Source organism: Haliotis asinina, chromosome 8 (genome assembly GCF_037392515.1).
Source record: "Haliotis asinina isolate JCU_RB_2024 chromosome 8, JCU_Hal_asi_v2, whole genome shotgun sequence".
Lineage (NCBI taxonomy): Eukaryota > Metazoa > Mollusca > Gastropoda > Lepetellida > Haliotidae > Haliotis > Haliotis asinina.
Window position 1 is genome coordinate 29,092,082 of NC_090287.1, and position 15,238 is coordinate 29,107,319.

At 41.6% G+C, this 15,238-nt stretch overlaps 1 protein-coding gene across 2 annotated transcripts in view; it reads left to right on the plus strand.

The window, feature by feature from the left end:
- The window catches only part of LOC137294747 (ninein-like protein), an 85,464-nt gene that overhangs the window by 7,924 nt on the left and 62,302 nt on the right, over positions 1-15,238 (plus strand). For both annotated transcript variants that reach the window (XM_067825846.1, XM_067825844.1), the window contains exons 2-4: positions 4,973-5,149; positions 5,501-5,585; positions 6,661-6,860. In XM_067825846.1, coding sequence (XP_067681947.1) covers positions 4,979-5,149; positions 5,501-5,585; positions 6,661-6,860 — 456 coding nt within the window. In that variant the 5' untranslated portion in view covers positions 4,973-4,978. The remainder of the gene's footprint in view (positions 1-4,972; positions 5,150-5,500; positions 5,586-6,660; positions 6,861-15,238) is intronic.

A 15,238-nucleotide genomic window follows, 5' to 3' on the forward strand; every position in this document is an offset into this window, starting at 1 on the left:
TGCACTGTAATACCTCATAGAGGTAAAGTCTGATCCAAACTATCAAATGTATGTATTGTGGGACAATATAAATATGTTAAATTGGAAAGTAGATTGAAAAAAGTGCATATATAAATACTTCTTTTGTCAAAATAAATCAAAATCTGTACAACTCATATAAGATAGAAAAGTATTTCTAGTACACCACTGTAGTTTGAAGCTGAGTGGTCTTCCTTGAAAAACCATTGCAGTCAAGCCTCTTGGTTATGATATTTTCCAAAGAGGAAAAGTTTAATTGAATTACAAGTCAGAGTGGAGATAAGATGTTGGCAATATATTGCATTATAAGCCTCCAATGACATTCTCATCAATTTGCCATTGTCTTACTTATCTCATAAAATCCCCTACTTATGCAACACTTATGCAGGGTTTTATATATGAATTTTACATATGAAACCCATAGTGTCTTCCTCATAATTGGTTCTGTTGTCAGTTACATATTGGTGTCATGGTCCTGCGTAGAAGGGTGAGGTCTCAGATCAGAGCAACCTATTTTTTTGTCCAATTTGTATGTCCTTGTCATTTTATATTTACGCCACTTGAAATGAATTTCTGACTTTTGTATATAATTTGACCTGCTGCTGACTTGGGGCAGTATGCTGACTTTGAACAAGTCAAGATAAATATATTTGTTTCTGAGTCTGCTGGGAAGATTTTATGAGAGCTTCATTTTCACAATTTTTCAACTATTTTGGTATTTATGTATATTTTTATCATGTTCTGTCAGGCTCTGTAAATCATCAAATTATGTGAAAAATACTACTCTCTGAGTAAAGAACAAGATAGAAACAGTGCTTCTCGCCATGTTACATACAGAATCTGACCCACTGTCTAGTGATATCAAATATATCAACACGAGTTAATAAAGTAACAAATATCTGAGACTTGCCAAGGAGATTTTATACCTTTATCAATGCGTGTTGATATAATTGATATCAGTAGACATGAGGGTGTGATTCTATATATCATCGAAAATCATTCTTCATTAGTTTTCGAATGAAAAATATACATCTCTGAACACAGCACTGCCATTAAATTTGCAGTGCAGCCATGTCATAGCAGGGCATTGTACAAAATCTGTCAAAACAATATCTCTTAGGAGATATCGTCTAATCTCACACAAGCGATATCTCCTGTGGAACACAGGTTTGGATGATAAAATGGCGTCTTCATTCAGATGACTGTTCAGGTTACAACACTTGGAACTTGTACAATGACCATTTGCAACCCAACCTTCAGTGAGACAATATCAGAATACATTCTTGGACCTGTTTGATCCTGTTGACAGCTAGGGCTGTGTATTGGCTGTATGTAAAATGTACTGCAGTATATAGTGATTGAGGCCTTGCATTGCATTACATATTGCAATATGAACTGAAGTGTTTGACAGTGAGTGACACTAATTGAGCATGTCAATCCTATTTTCCACTTTATATGTCCCTAAACATGTATACTTCATATGTGTTCTTTACCCAATGTGCTGATACTCAGAAAATAAAATTTGAAAAGTGTATTGTGATACACCAATAATATATATACTACTACTAATAATATATACTACTAATAATAATATATACTATATAATAAATAATATATAATATATGTAAATAATATTGTGCAGCCCTATTGACAATGCTATTTTCTTTTGACCACATTGACCAGTCATCTCATTAATGTCAAATGAAATATGCATGAATCTTGACTACTATCTCGTTTGGCATGGATATACCATTTTGGATCAGTTAAATAACACCTAAACTCTTGTAGAAGCAGTTTCTTTTTTCATTAAATTAAATATTAATCCCTAGCCATGGGTCTGCTGAATACACTGAAAACCCACGTTTGATTCTCCACATAGGAACAGTGTGTGAGCCCATATCATGTTTCCCTGATTGGGATATTGCTGGGATATTGCTGGGATATTGCTAAAAGCTGAGTAAAACCATACTGACTCGCTGTTGGTAATGGCGATGGCAGAATTGAGTTCATGAACAGATGCAGTTTGATTCACTGAATACATGACTTCCCTGGTGGTATAGTATAGGTGTCAATCTGAAATGCTTGATAACCTTTGATGGTGAAATTGTTCTGATAAGACTCTAGTGTGAAAAAGTAAAAGAAAGGTTTATGTTGAGGGAGGAATAACAGTGTTTATTTAAACTGGATAGGAGAAGTTATTGAGACCCATTTTCCTAGTTTATTGAGGACAAGCTGTTGTTACTGTGTCATTCTTTGTGAGAGTTCTCTGCTGTGTAGTGCACGTTTTTATGGGGTTATCGTAAAATAATCAGGAAAAAGGTCCCTCCTATGTCATGCTACATCGACTGTGAGAGATTTCCTCATGGCCTTTTATAGCTTCAGATTAGGGATCGAAATGCATTTGTTTTCAAGTGTGCAATAGGGTACACACAATTATGTTCTGGAATGTCGTTTAGAATTCGCGTGTGACCACAAGGAGCATCTTTCAACCATATTAGAGCAGGATCAGAATAACTTCTGCTTGGAAAGTTTGTCCTGTTCCTTTACAGTGAGATGGATGATACCATTTGAAGTTTCTGAATCACCAGGTGTCTTTTATGGATCATACTTTTATTTTATGTGTGTTTTGACAGTTGATATGTGCAAATGTATCGGCGTAAAACTAAACTGTTGCAAAAGTACAAGAATAACACAGGCTTTTGTTCAGTTACTTCTTTACTTTGTTAACAAATAGGATTTAAGTGCTTCCTTTTTTTCCAAGATGAAGTTATTTTAACAGTGATATTACAATTTTGTCCAAGTGTCCAGCACTATAACAAGATTTTAACACTGCAGACTGGTATGTATGGTCCTATCATACTGTATAGGAAAATCAGGAAGAGTGAGTATACTGTAGAGATTATTGATATGTCACGCTTACATGTTTGTTCACAGCAAGGTCATGGACAGTGTATCATGTTCTTATTGATCCAGGGCAGAGGGGTAGCCTTGTGGTTGAAGCATTCGCTCGTCATGACAGACAACCGAGTTTGATCCCCCACATGGATGCAATGTGTGAAGACCATTTCTTTTGTCTCCCATTCTTATATTGCTAAAAACGGTGTGAAACCATACTCACTTACTATTCTAGTGTACTGAGTCTAACAGAACCTTATGGGAGGTCATGTCAGGTAACCTTTGAGATTGACCAATCAGAACACAGCTTACCAAATCGCAAAAGTGCACATTCGCTCATATCTTTAGAACTATTTATCTCATACTCAAATTATTCCGAATGCTATTTAGTGTACGCTTGCTTCTGGGTGATGCACATGGTGTATGTACAACCATGACAACAGTAAATAAACAGTCATTGAAAATAGTCTTTTTGGCAATAATCAAGGATACTATCTTGCGGAAATATTAGCTAATGGTATCCATGTCAACAGAAACCCCAAAGCGTATATACTGCAGGTCAAATAAATGTGTTATATGCAGATTTTTGTTTGTGGAGAAACCTGAATATTTTGAAAGTCCCTCCGATCCCTAAATACATGTAGTAGCCATTGTCTGATTGGTTAGATCCATTTGACTGTCTCGCATTTGATTGGACGGTCATTGGTCGCTCAAAGGTTACCTGACATGACCTTCTACTAGGTTTTGTTAGACTCAGTGGTGGAATGTAATGAAATACACTGAGACTAAGTATAATTAGACTGTGTTAAGTTGGGGATTGTAAACAAAAACTACCATTGAATATTACCACTTGATGTGTGATGTACAGTGTATATTCATGATGGAAGAGCCTGTCATTGTTGCATTTGTTTAGTGTATGAGTATATTTCTTGTGGAACAACAAGACTGAGCATGTCAATGTTTTATTTATTATGTGTGTGGGCATATGTCTCTGGACGTGATGCCATTCATTTAGTGTGTGAGTACTTGTGTTGCAGGATGCGATACCATCTGTCTTGTGTATGAGTATGTCTTATAGGATGTGATACCATCTATCTAGTGTGTGAGACCCGTGAAGGTCCTGGGTAGAATAGGTCGTAATAGGTGATTAACAGGATCGGTTGGTCAGACTCGATGACTTGGTTGACACATGTCATTGGTTCCCAATTGCTGATGTTGATCACTGGATTGTCTGGACCAAACTCAGATATTTTGCAGACTGCCGCCATATAACTGCAATATTGCCGAGTGCAGTGTAAATTTTCATATTGCAATATATTGCAATGCAAAAGCATATATTGTGATATGTATTTCTATGTATTTTTTCTTTTACAAAAACTCCTTATGATTGAGTTATTGCTTGATTTATAAAGCAAAAACATAAAAATCACTATGCTTGATTAAGCTTTTAATTTTAATAAAGTGAGTGAGTGAGTTTAGTTTTACGCCGCACTCAGCAACATTCCAGCTATATGGTGGCAGTCTGTAAATAATCGAGTCAGGACCAGACAATCCAGTGATCAACAACATGAGCATTGATCGGTGCAACTGATCGATGACATGTGTTAACCAAGTCAGTGAGTCTGACCACCAAATCCCGTTAGTCGCCTCTTACGACAAGCATACTGGCCTTTTGTGGCAAGCATGGGTTGCTGAAGGCCTGTGCTACCCCATGACCTTCACGGGTAAACTTTAACAGAAACATTTAATCGCGACAAAATGAAAGTGTAAATAATATTTGTAACAAATAAAACAAAGAAAAGACCAATTAAAATAAGAAGATTTGCGAGTGTTACGAAGTTTTCTGAATGCATGTCAAAACAGCAGTTTTCGATCAGCGTATTGCAATACGTATTGTTTTCCTGTCTGAACCAGTAAATACCATTAAACCAGTTATATTGCACAGCCCTGGCATATATGATGTTTGATGTGTGATGGCCTCTGTCTAGTGTGTTAATATAAATGTTGGAGGACTTGATGTCATCTATTGAGTGAGTATATATATATATGTATATTGCAGGACGTGATGGCAGAGTCGGAGGAATACAGCTCCCAGCTGCGAGATGTGTTTGACATGTTTGACAAGACAGGTGAGGGTGCCCTGGGACGAGAGGCCCTACTGGAGCTGTGCAAGGGCCTACAACTGGAGGAGTACTCAGACCTGCTCCTGGACAAGGTGCTTGAGGACAAGAAAAAGGTAACTGGACAACACACTTACTTTATCTAATGTTATCTGTTCCAACACAACAAATATAAACCATGGAGATATGCAGTTCTTTATGGTGCAGTTTTGTGCTGCTTTTTCCCATACTACTGAGCTCAAAACATTGTGCCCATGTTGGGAATCAAAGCCAGGTATTTGGAGTGACAAGACAACACTGTACCCATTAGACCACCCAACTGCCCCTGAACTGAAGGCACAGTGATCAGATAATAGTTACTCTGTGTTCATTTCAACTTGAGCTACTAATAAAATAAGTGTGATTTATGTAAAAGCTTGAAGTTTTGTGACATATTGTTTATAACCGAAACCTATTCTTTTTTGCAGGTGAAGTTTGATGACTTCAAAGAAGCTTTTGTGGGTATCCTGCAGGATGTGGCTCCACTGAACATTGATGATGACAAAAAATCTGGTGAGATATCTTCTTTCATTCACGCTATGACTACATGTGCATGTGTATAATGAGGGCTTCAGAAATTATTTGAGTATTTACTCATATGTTATCAAGTCAACTTTGTAATTATAGTTTGTGGTTCCAGTTTATTTGTTATTTTTAAAATTTTGTAGGAAATATGATGCTGCTTCCCATCTTTTTATGGTTATTTATGATTTGCATCTGTTCATGTGATACCCAAATTTTTGAGAGCCTGTCAGGCGATGTAACATTTGTTACTGTCACTTAGAAATATTGCATGTATATCAATAATCGATTTCCTTGTTTGAAAAGTGCTTTATTTGCCAGCCTTTATGAACATAAATAATTACCCTTATGATCAGTTTGTTGAATTTTGTGGTCAGTGCCCAAAGCATATGGAACCGTGTAGGTGGATTTGGCAGGGTGTACAAACCATACACCCCTTCAAATTTGTCATGTGATACACAACACTCATTGTACAAATGGCATTCATCTCAGATGTAAAATGAGATGGCAAAAAGCTGACCACTTCAAAATTTTTGAGTTGGTATTAACAAACACGAATATGAACAGAAGAATAAAATTGTTTTCCGTAATTTCTTATTTGTCTGTATCCATAAAAATGTTAAAAAATATAAACGTTTCTGTATTTCACTTGTCGTTCAACAAAACCTCAAAATTGATCATTTTAATCATAAACTAAGCCATCAAGAGTTACCTCCCTTTATGGCCATTCAAGAAGAAAATAATGGCAAAACCTTTTGTCTCATTCTGTTGAAGAGTAATGCTGGTTTGTAAAGGTAAGCTAGATAAAGCGATCTTACGAATAATTAATTCATCATGTGATGATTTGAAAGGATGTATGACGCTGTAAGACCCTTGTAATTTCCATGGTTCCATCGTCTGTGCCTCAGGAAATACCGAATTTACATTATTTAATTCCTGTACATCCTTTCAAAACACAGTGTAAATATGTAAGTAATGATATGATGCCCTGATAATATAAGTATTAGATCCCGCTATTATGTGACATCTCTAAAATGTCCATAAAATGAAGTATTTTCATTGCCAGATGTCAGCGTCACACCTAAGTATGTGCTGGGTGGCAAGACTTACGGACGCCGCTCCAAGCCGGATGTCTTCAACGGTAGTCAGTTGGATCAACTATCCATTGAGGATAAAGAACTGCTGGACATTGAAACTTCTGCCACCACTGGTCGTCCTGTCTTCAAACAAGGAGGACGGATTATCTCCCCTGGATCAGAGAACGAGGTAAGTTATTAACAGAGATATTTAGTTTAGAGATATCAGTGCAACTTGCATTGTCCGTCATCCATGCCATGGCCACTCATGGTAAAGTAGGGGTAGGTGAAAAACCACATTACAAGGAAAAAACTTGTTGGACTGGGACTGAGCTAACAATTTCCAAAAATACTTACAGATGTAGAAAGTCATTCTCTGCACACAGAGGTTACTCAAGTCATATCTTCATACGTAAAGTATCTTCTAATACGGTCATATTTTCCAGTTCTCATAAAAATCCCCTAATGGCAAAAGATAGCAACATGATTTATATCTCTTTTTTTCTGTCCAATTAGAACACATTACGCTGACTTGCATCCAATATGGAGGATCATTACTTGAACAGTTCATCAAGTGAACCTATAGTGGGTGTTGTATTTTTGCAACCATGTCAGATTTGATGTTATTAAAACATTATAATACCAGAAAGTATCTGGGCTTAAACTGTCATGTAATACATCTGTGGATCCTGGGTCAAAATGGGGTCGCCATCAGTCTTGTAGGAGTTTACATTATGGATCAGTGTGCTTGGTGACAAGGCTGATTGTGTGTCATCTTGCCCTGACGATGTGGGATGTTACTGATATTTTCAATCATGAACTTGTATGGTCCAGGTTCTATTATTGACAGGCTGTTGTCATATGGCTTGAATGCTGCTAATTCCTGCATCAGCAACGAATAAGCTTCCAAGTAGTCTAATCAAACGCTTCAAGTTTATCAGTAAATTTAGATAAGGCGCACATTTGCTTTGCACTGATGATCATGGGTGTGCTTGACTTTGAATCATACATACCATTAACTGTCATTCACAGACATCATGAATGATATAATTTGTAGCTTTTACGAATAATGTTCCTTAAAGCTACTTACAGGTTGCCGGTGTGAAGATCTGCCTTAGATTCTTTTTCCTAGAGATCGTCCTTGGGGTACTCATATGCATTTTTTGCTGCCGGAAAATGTCACGTGACAGTTGTAACAATGTTTTAATAAAATATTGTACAATAAACAAAGAGTCTTTTTTGTTCATTATACGGCCCCTCACCATGTGGAGTCACCCCTCTGCCGCGCATGCGCAGGCAACCAGGTAAGCATCCAAGCCCGTATCATCATTCCTTCTGTTGTCACCGTGGTGAACGGACGTAAGCTGGAAAACAAAGTTGTTACAAGGTTCTTATACATACTAGACGATGCCTCAGGAGTCTTCCTCTACTGTATGTATGGTTTCTTCGTTCGTTAATAGAAATAGACCCATGAAGGTCCCTTGGTAGAATAGGTCTTCAGCAACCCATGCTTGCCATAAAAGGCGACTCAGCTTGTCATAAGAGGCGACTAACAGGATCAGGTGGTCTGACTCGCTGACTTGGTTGACACATGTCATCAGTTCCCAATTACGCAGATCGATGCTCATGTAGTTGATCACTGGATTGTCTGGTCCAGACTCGATTATTTACAGACCGCCGCCATATAGCTGGAATACTGCTGAGTGCGGCGTAAAACTAAAACTCACTCACTCACTCACTCGTTAATAGAAATAGAACATTTTATTTCAACCAACGTTACCATGTTTGTCTTTGAGAGTTGTAATTGACAGCAGCTTTCCCGTGGGTTGTGCACGTGTTGCTTTCCCATGGCGGGAAGCCAGCGTCTCTGCATGTTGAAATATAGCATCTGGTACCTGCTAGTTCATGTTGTGGGTGTTCACGTAATTTTCAATGTTTTGTACGTGATAATTAAAGTTATGTGCTGCTGTATTCGCCGTTAGCTTATGCCTTGAATACTTGGCTTTCAGGCTTTTACGGCGTGTATGTCGTGTGGGACCAATATTCCCCCACAAGATACATACTCCCTACTGGTTCACTGGGTCGGGGCATGGGTCTTCCTTTCTGGAGGACTCTGCCTCGGCTTCAGGCTTTGATGTCGAGGCAATGGATGTCGGGGAGGTGGAGGAATGCGAGGGTGCCTTCTGTTTTTCCTCGGCCTTGCAGGAGGTGCGTCAGCGGATTGCACAGGCAATTCCCCAGGCCGCAGTCCTGACTAGCTGTCCGGACTCGACTGAGTTCCGCCTGCGGGGTGAGGCGTTTGCTCCTCGGTAACCCTCACAGACACAGCTCTGCATTCTTCTGTCATTACTACAGGATGTGATGGATCCTCTCCTGGCTGGTACTCGTTTGCACTTTGATTTGCCTGACCTTGTTTGGCATTACCGGCTGGGGGACGATTCACTCTTCCTTGTGCCTGTGGTGGACAAGTGTGTGTTGACTTCGGTCGTCCTCGGGGGAGGCTCAGCTTCCTCGGGTTCAGCTCTTGCTGCCAAACAGGGGCGGTTACTTCCACCGTTTGCCCAGTCAGGAGCCCCCTGCGGCAGGCATACCGGACCTATGAGGAAGTCTACCGAAATGCCATGCAGCAGGTGCGGGTGGTGTTCCATGCGGCCTACCTTTCTTCATTACAGAAGTCGGCCCTGGAGACGGGGGAGAACACTGGGGACATTTCCCCAAATGTAGTTCTCCTTTGCCAATTGTCCGAAGTTCAGGCCCACCTGATGCGCGATTCTTTGCGATTGGCAACGTCTACAGTGATGTGCGTGGTCATGGGGATGCGCAGGCTGTGGCTGTCGACGTCTCGATACTTGGCAGCAACACATCAGACCTTGCTGGCCCTTCCGTTTCGGCTGGGGGCGACGTTGTTTCCGGGGGCACAGCAGGTCATTCGGGAGGCTTCAGCGGCTGTGACATCTTTTAAAGACTCGAAAGCCTTGCTTGAGCAACCGCGGACCTCTTCGTCCGGCTCTCAGCAGCCTTTTTGCGGGCTCAGGGGTCTGCTCCGACCCACCGCTAACTCCGCAGGTTGCTCCCGCGGGGCAGTCCCAATCACATCCTGTGCTGCACAGGACTACTCATGCCCTCTTGCCTCATATCCCAGTAGGGGGCCGCCTCTCCCCCTTCCTACAGGAATGGGAGAAGGCAACACAAAATCCCTGGGTGCTGTCCACCATTCGTGTCGGCCATCTACCACTGTGGAAGCGAGGCCTGCCAGACTTTGTCGGCATAAGGTGCACTCCGGTGCCGGACTGTCCGATCAAGGCGGGTATTCTGCAGGACAAGGTTCAGCCTTTGCTGTACAAGTCCACGATAGAGCGTGTACCACTGGGCGAGGAACAGGCGGGATTTTACTCAGCGTACTTCCTCGTTCCCAAGAAGGAGGTCCTATTCTCAACCTCAAGGGGTTGAACCGCATGTTAGAGGTTCCATCCTTCAAGATGGAGACACTTCTCTGGGTGATCTCCGCTGTTCAGCCCGGCGGTTGGCTTACGTCGATCGACCTGAAGGATGCGTATCTTCACATGCCGATCCGCCCGTCGTTCAAGCAGTTCCTCCGGTTCTCTTTAAAAGGGGTGTGTTACCAATTCAGGGTGCTCCCCTTCGGCATCTCCTCGGCCCCAAGGGTGTTCAGCAAACTCATGATAATGCTGGTTACTCTAACCTGGACGACTGGTTGCTCAGTGCGCTATCTCAGCCAGCAAGTCTAGACTCAAGACCTCACGAAATCCAACCTGGTACCCACCCAGGACTTGGTTTTTCTCGGGGCGCGGTTCAAAACGAATCAGGATCTTGTGTCTTTGTCGCCCGACCAGGTCAGCAGAGTACGGAAGTCTTCCTTCCTCTCACAGCCCCATGCCCCGGCGCGAACTTGGCTTCGGCTCCTGGGTCACATGGCAGCGACCATCCTGTGGTATGGCGGGCGCGGTTGAGGATGCACCCCATAAAGTAAGCTTTGGCAAGTCTGTGGGGTCACTCCAAGGATCTGGAGAAGTGTCTCACAGTTCCCGGGTGGTTGTCTCCTCACCTTCAGTGATGGAGCGATGTCGGGAATCTGTGCGCTTGGTGGATAATGTCAGGGGCCACATGGTTCGTCTTCAGTTGGACAACCGGACGGCCATGTTACATCCTGAAGCAAGGTGCGACAAGTACGACTATCAGGTGATTCCGGTTTATCTCCTGGGGCTGGAGAACGTGCCAGCAGACGCTCTCTGTCGCAAGATCCTGGCCCCGCACGAGTGGATGCTCGATCGGCAGATATTCGGAGTTATCTCCCAGTTGTATGGATTGTTCCAGGTGGATCTGTTTGTGTCTGGCGGGACGAATCAGATACCCGTGTTTTGCTCTCGGATACCTGTCCAGAGGGCGTTGGCATTGGCGTCCGACGCCTTTCTGCTGGATTGGACAGGACGGGTTCTGTGGGCGTTCCCGCCACTTCCCTTGATTCCCTGTGTCCTCTCCCAGCTGTCCACTCAACCAGCTCGGCTTCTTGTGCTTCTGGCACCGCTTTGGTCATCACAAAGCTGGTTTCCGTTAATTCTCAGGTTTCTGGCTCAGCCTCCTGTTCTATTACCTTTGCGACCGGACATTCTCACTCAGAACAGCACACCACACCCCAATCCACGGATTCAGTTGGTGGCTTGGCCTCTGTCAGGTGTAGCCTCGAGGCATGCGGAATTCCTGCAGCAGTTGCAGACACAATTCTGGCTTCGAGGTGGGATTCGACAAACGCTCAGTATGAGGATAGGTGGTCCTGCTATGCGTGCTGGTGTTCAGGTAAGGGGATTGCAGATCCCTTTTCTGCTGATTTAGTCCGAGTATTGGAGTTCTTGCAAGCTCATTTGGAAGAAGGCCAGGCGGCTTCGACCATTCGTGGCAACTCCACCACTATTTCCACTTTTCACACACACGTCGATGGTGCTTTTCTGGGGCAGCACCCTCTCGTACAGCGCTTTTTAGCTGGCGTGTATCGGGTTCGACCTACTGTCAGGCGAACTAACCCATCTTGGAATTTGTCAGTCGTGCTTGATTGGCTGTCCGGTTCCACTTTCACACGTCTATCAGCTATTTCCATTCAGCTGTTAACATGGAAGGCTGTATTTCTGGTGGCGGTAAAATCTGGGAGAAGGGTTGGCAATTTACATGCCACGTCTGCAGACCCAGCGCTGACAGTGTTTCATCCTGACCATATCAGTGTTCCCCCTCCTGATTCTTACCGTCTGAAGATCGATCATGCGCTCTGAGTCGGTTTTCTGTGCAGTTGCTCCCTGTTGGTTCACTCCCATAATGCCTCTCGCGGAAGCTCATTGGGAGTATGACACAGGTGAGTATTTGTTGCGTGTTTTAATTTTTGCTATAGTTCCCATACTGTACCAGAATTCTCTCCTCCCTTGCCTCCGGTCTTTGGGAGTCTGTGTTATGCATATAAGTACCCCAAGGACGATCTCTATGAAAAAGAATTAGACAAACCTATAGAGGTTTCCAATTCTTTGAAGAGAATCGTCCTTGGGGTAGGACCACCCACCTTCCCGCAATTCTGTTCACTGATTTATATATCGGCAGAAGGAATGATGATACGGGCTTGGATGCTTACCGGGTTGCCTGCGCATGGTGAGGGGCCGTATAATGAACAAAAAAGACATTTTGTTTATTGTACAATATTTTATTAAAACATTGTTACAACTGTCACGTGACATTTTCCGGCAGCAGAAAATGCATATAAGTACCCCAAGAACGGTTCTCTTCAAAGAATTGGAAACCTCTACAGGTTTGTCTAAATTTGTTTGCAGCTACCCACTCTGACAGGGGACTATCAGGATTAGCGAGGTTAGACTTGCTGACTTCACTGATGCATGTCATTGTATCAAAATTGTGTAGATTAGTGTCAATCACTGGACTGTCTGGTCCAGATTTAATATTTTTACAAACCACCATTACATAGTTGTAAAATTACTGAGTGCAGCACTGAGGAACTTTGGGGTTAACAATCATTAACCTCATGGAGTCACTGTTTGATGTTGTATGCATGTTACCTGGAGACAGGTGTAAAACCATAGAGCGTTATAGACACTACAAGCAAAAGCAGATTACTGTTCATGCTTAATCTGAGTAATTTATATTGTTTATTGTAATTTGAAATTGTTCCATGTATTTGTGTGCACCACAGGCATTTAATTTGGCCAAACATTTTGTAAACCCACTAAGAAGTAAGTGTTTCATTGAAATGCAAAGCGAAAAAGTCATTGAAAGTGATTGATCTTGCACTTTCAACAGTGAAAAGTGATGATGAAAGGTTTATCGCCTAGAGGCCACAAATCTGACATGTGTTCATTAATACCATGCTGATAACACCTGTTGGGTAGATTAACGATCTTGCCTTAAGTAAAGCCATAACCGGAACACAGTTACAGGTTCAATATGATTTGTTGATTGTAGGCTTAGTTTAGCTTGAAACATATTACCTGCTAATCTCCCTTGAGTGATGTTCTGTGCACCTGATATCATGGACAGAGAACAGTTTAATTAACAGCATTTCTTCAACACAAACAAGGCATGTTTGTGAATTAATTGTGAAGCATATACACCAGCTATTGGTAGGAACTGTGATTGTATATCTTTGTAGATGCAGGTTAAAGTTGGTTTTCATCCACCCATGCTTTTCATCTGAGGGGAATTATGGGATTGTGCGTTTAGACTCACTGTCTTGATTGAGACGTTTCAGTATCCCTATTGTGTAGACTGATTCTTATTATGTCGATCTCTGAATTGTATGGTTCAGACTCAACTATTTGCAGACTGTCGCATGCAGACACTGAAATATTGCCAAGTGTGGCATTAAACAACTAACAAAAGCAGATTATCTTCAGGTGTTTAATTTAGGGCCTTGTCAGGAAGTGTGAGTACATGAGGTTATTTAGTTGAGAGTGTATGACAATTGTTATTTTACCATACAAACCAATAGAAATTTACAATTAAAATCAAGTTGAACTACATTCTGAGTAGTAATGTCAACACAACTGCCTCATGATAAAGAGACAAAGACGTGTATAGTCAGGTGCTAGTGTGGATTAGAATGGTCATGTTTGAAAGGAGTGCTCCATGCATGAGATGGCTCCAATATTATGTGAAGTTTGACCGTGTGCTAGGGGAAAAAACTGGTTTCAACAGCTATTCTGTGCTGCACTCATAATGCATGTACAGTGAATAGGTTCGCGAAGCTTGAAACAGTATGCCTGCCTGGAGTAAGAGGTTGTGAGCAGTAGTCTAATCTTGGTTGTGTACACAAACAAGTACATAATCTACTTGTTACATAAAAAAACATGCTGATTGTGATAAGCAGACTCTTACAACTCACTGTCTGGTTTATTGACACTTACATGTCTGCCTGCCTGCCTGTGTGCTAATGACAGTGTGCAATGCACAACTTCAATCACTGACCACATGCAATTAACACCTATTGGGCTTATAAGCCATGAACAAAGAGCCGGCTAAGCATTTCGGCAAATGAACTAGTGGTCAATGAAAAAAGCTTCGTTACACTTGAGTACATACCCACTGGCTCTGACAGGGTTGGGTATTGTGGCTGCTTTGTGTCAAGGGATGTAAACCCAAGTACAAAATATTGCACTTTTGATTTGCGATTATTATTTTGTTCATTTGTTTTACTTAATCAGAAGTGCATTTTATATATCATGATTAAGTGATAACTGTGTTTTAATTTTTTGATTTTGTAGTTGCCTGTAACCTTTAAAGTCAAACCAACAGACTGCATTGTACAGAGTTTCACATTGTTTCTACAAGATCAGTTAATGAAACCTGTGACACACACACGTTTTTATTTGTTAAAGACTGGTGTTGACAAGCATATGCACAAAGCAGTGAAATACCAGGATGTGAAACTAAGTTACCGTTTTCAACATCATGGATCATGGATGATTCCCATACGGTAATGAAGAAAAATAAAGAAAACAATTATAGGAAGAGATTCCAGTTTTAAAAACAGACAGATAATTTACTGAATGCCACAAGGGCCTGCAAATATTTGAAACCGCTGGCCATATGCAGCAACATCCGGCACGCTGGGTCTGCGGGTTGACGGTTATTTCAAACGCTGCAAGTGAAGCTTTGCAATCCTATGTACCCATGCATTCACTGTCGGCTTCAGGCTCATGCATAAACACAGGTATCAAAGCATCCAACTTGTACAGTCATGTGCACCTTACAATATTTAAATGTCAAGTCATGATACCATGGTCATAAGATCATGTTTTGCTTTGAGAAATCTGTCTCCTGGTCTTAAAAAACAACTTCAAGTCTGTTTGGCTCAAACGTGGCCCGATAAATTGCCATCATAACTCGAAAACTAATACATATGTAATACTAAATGAGAAGCTCATTATAATCAAAACATCTGACCAAGTCTGTCAGGGTTTGCAGAATTTATGTCCTAATAGTTTCATTGTGATACTGACACAGTTCACTTATGATTAGTTACCAGGGATTGAGAGTGCAGATAAAGGGACAGTCATT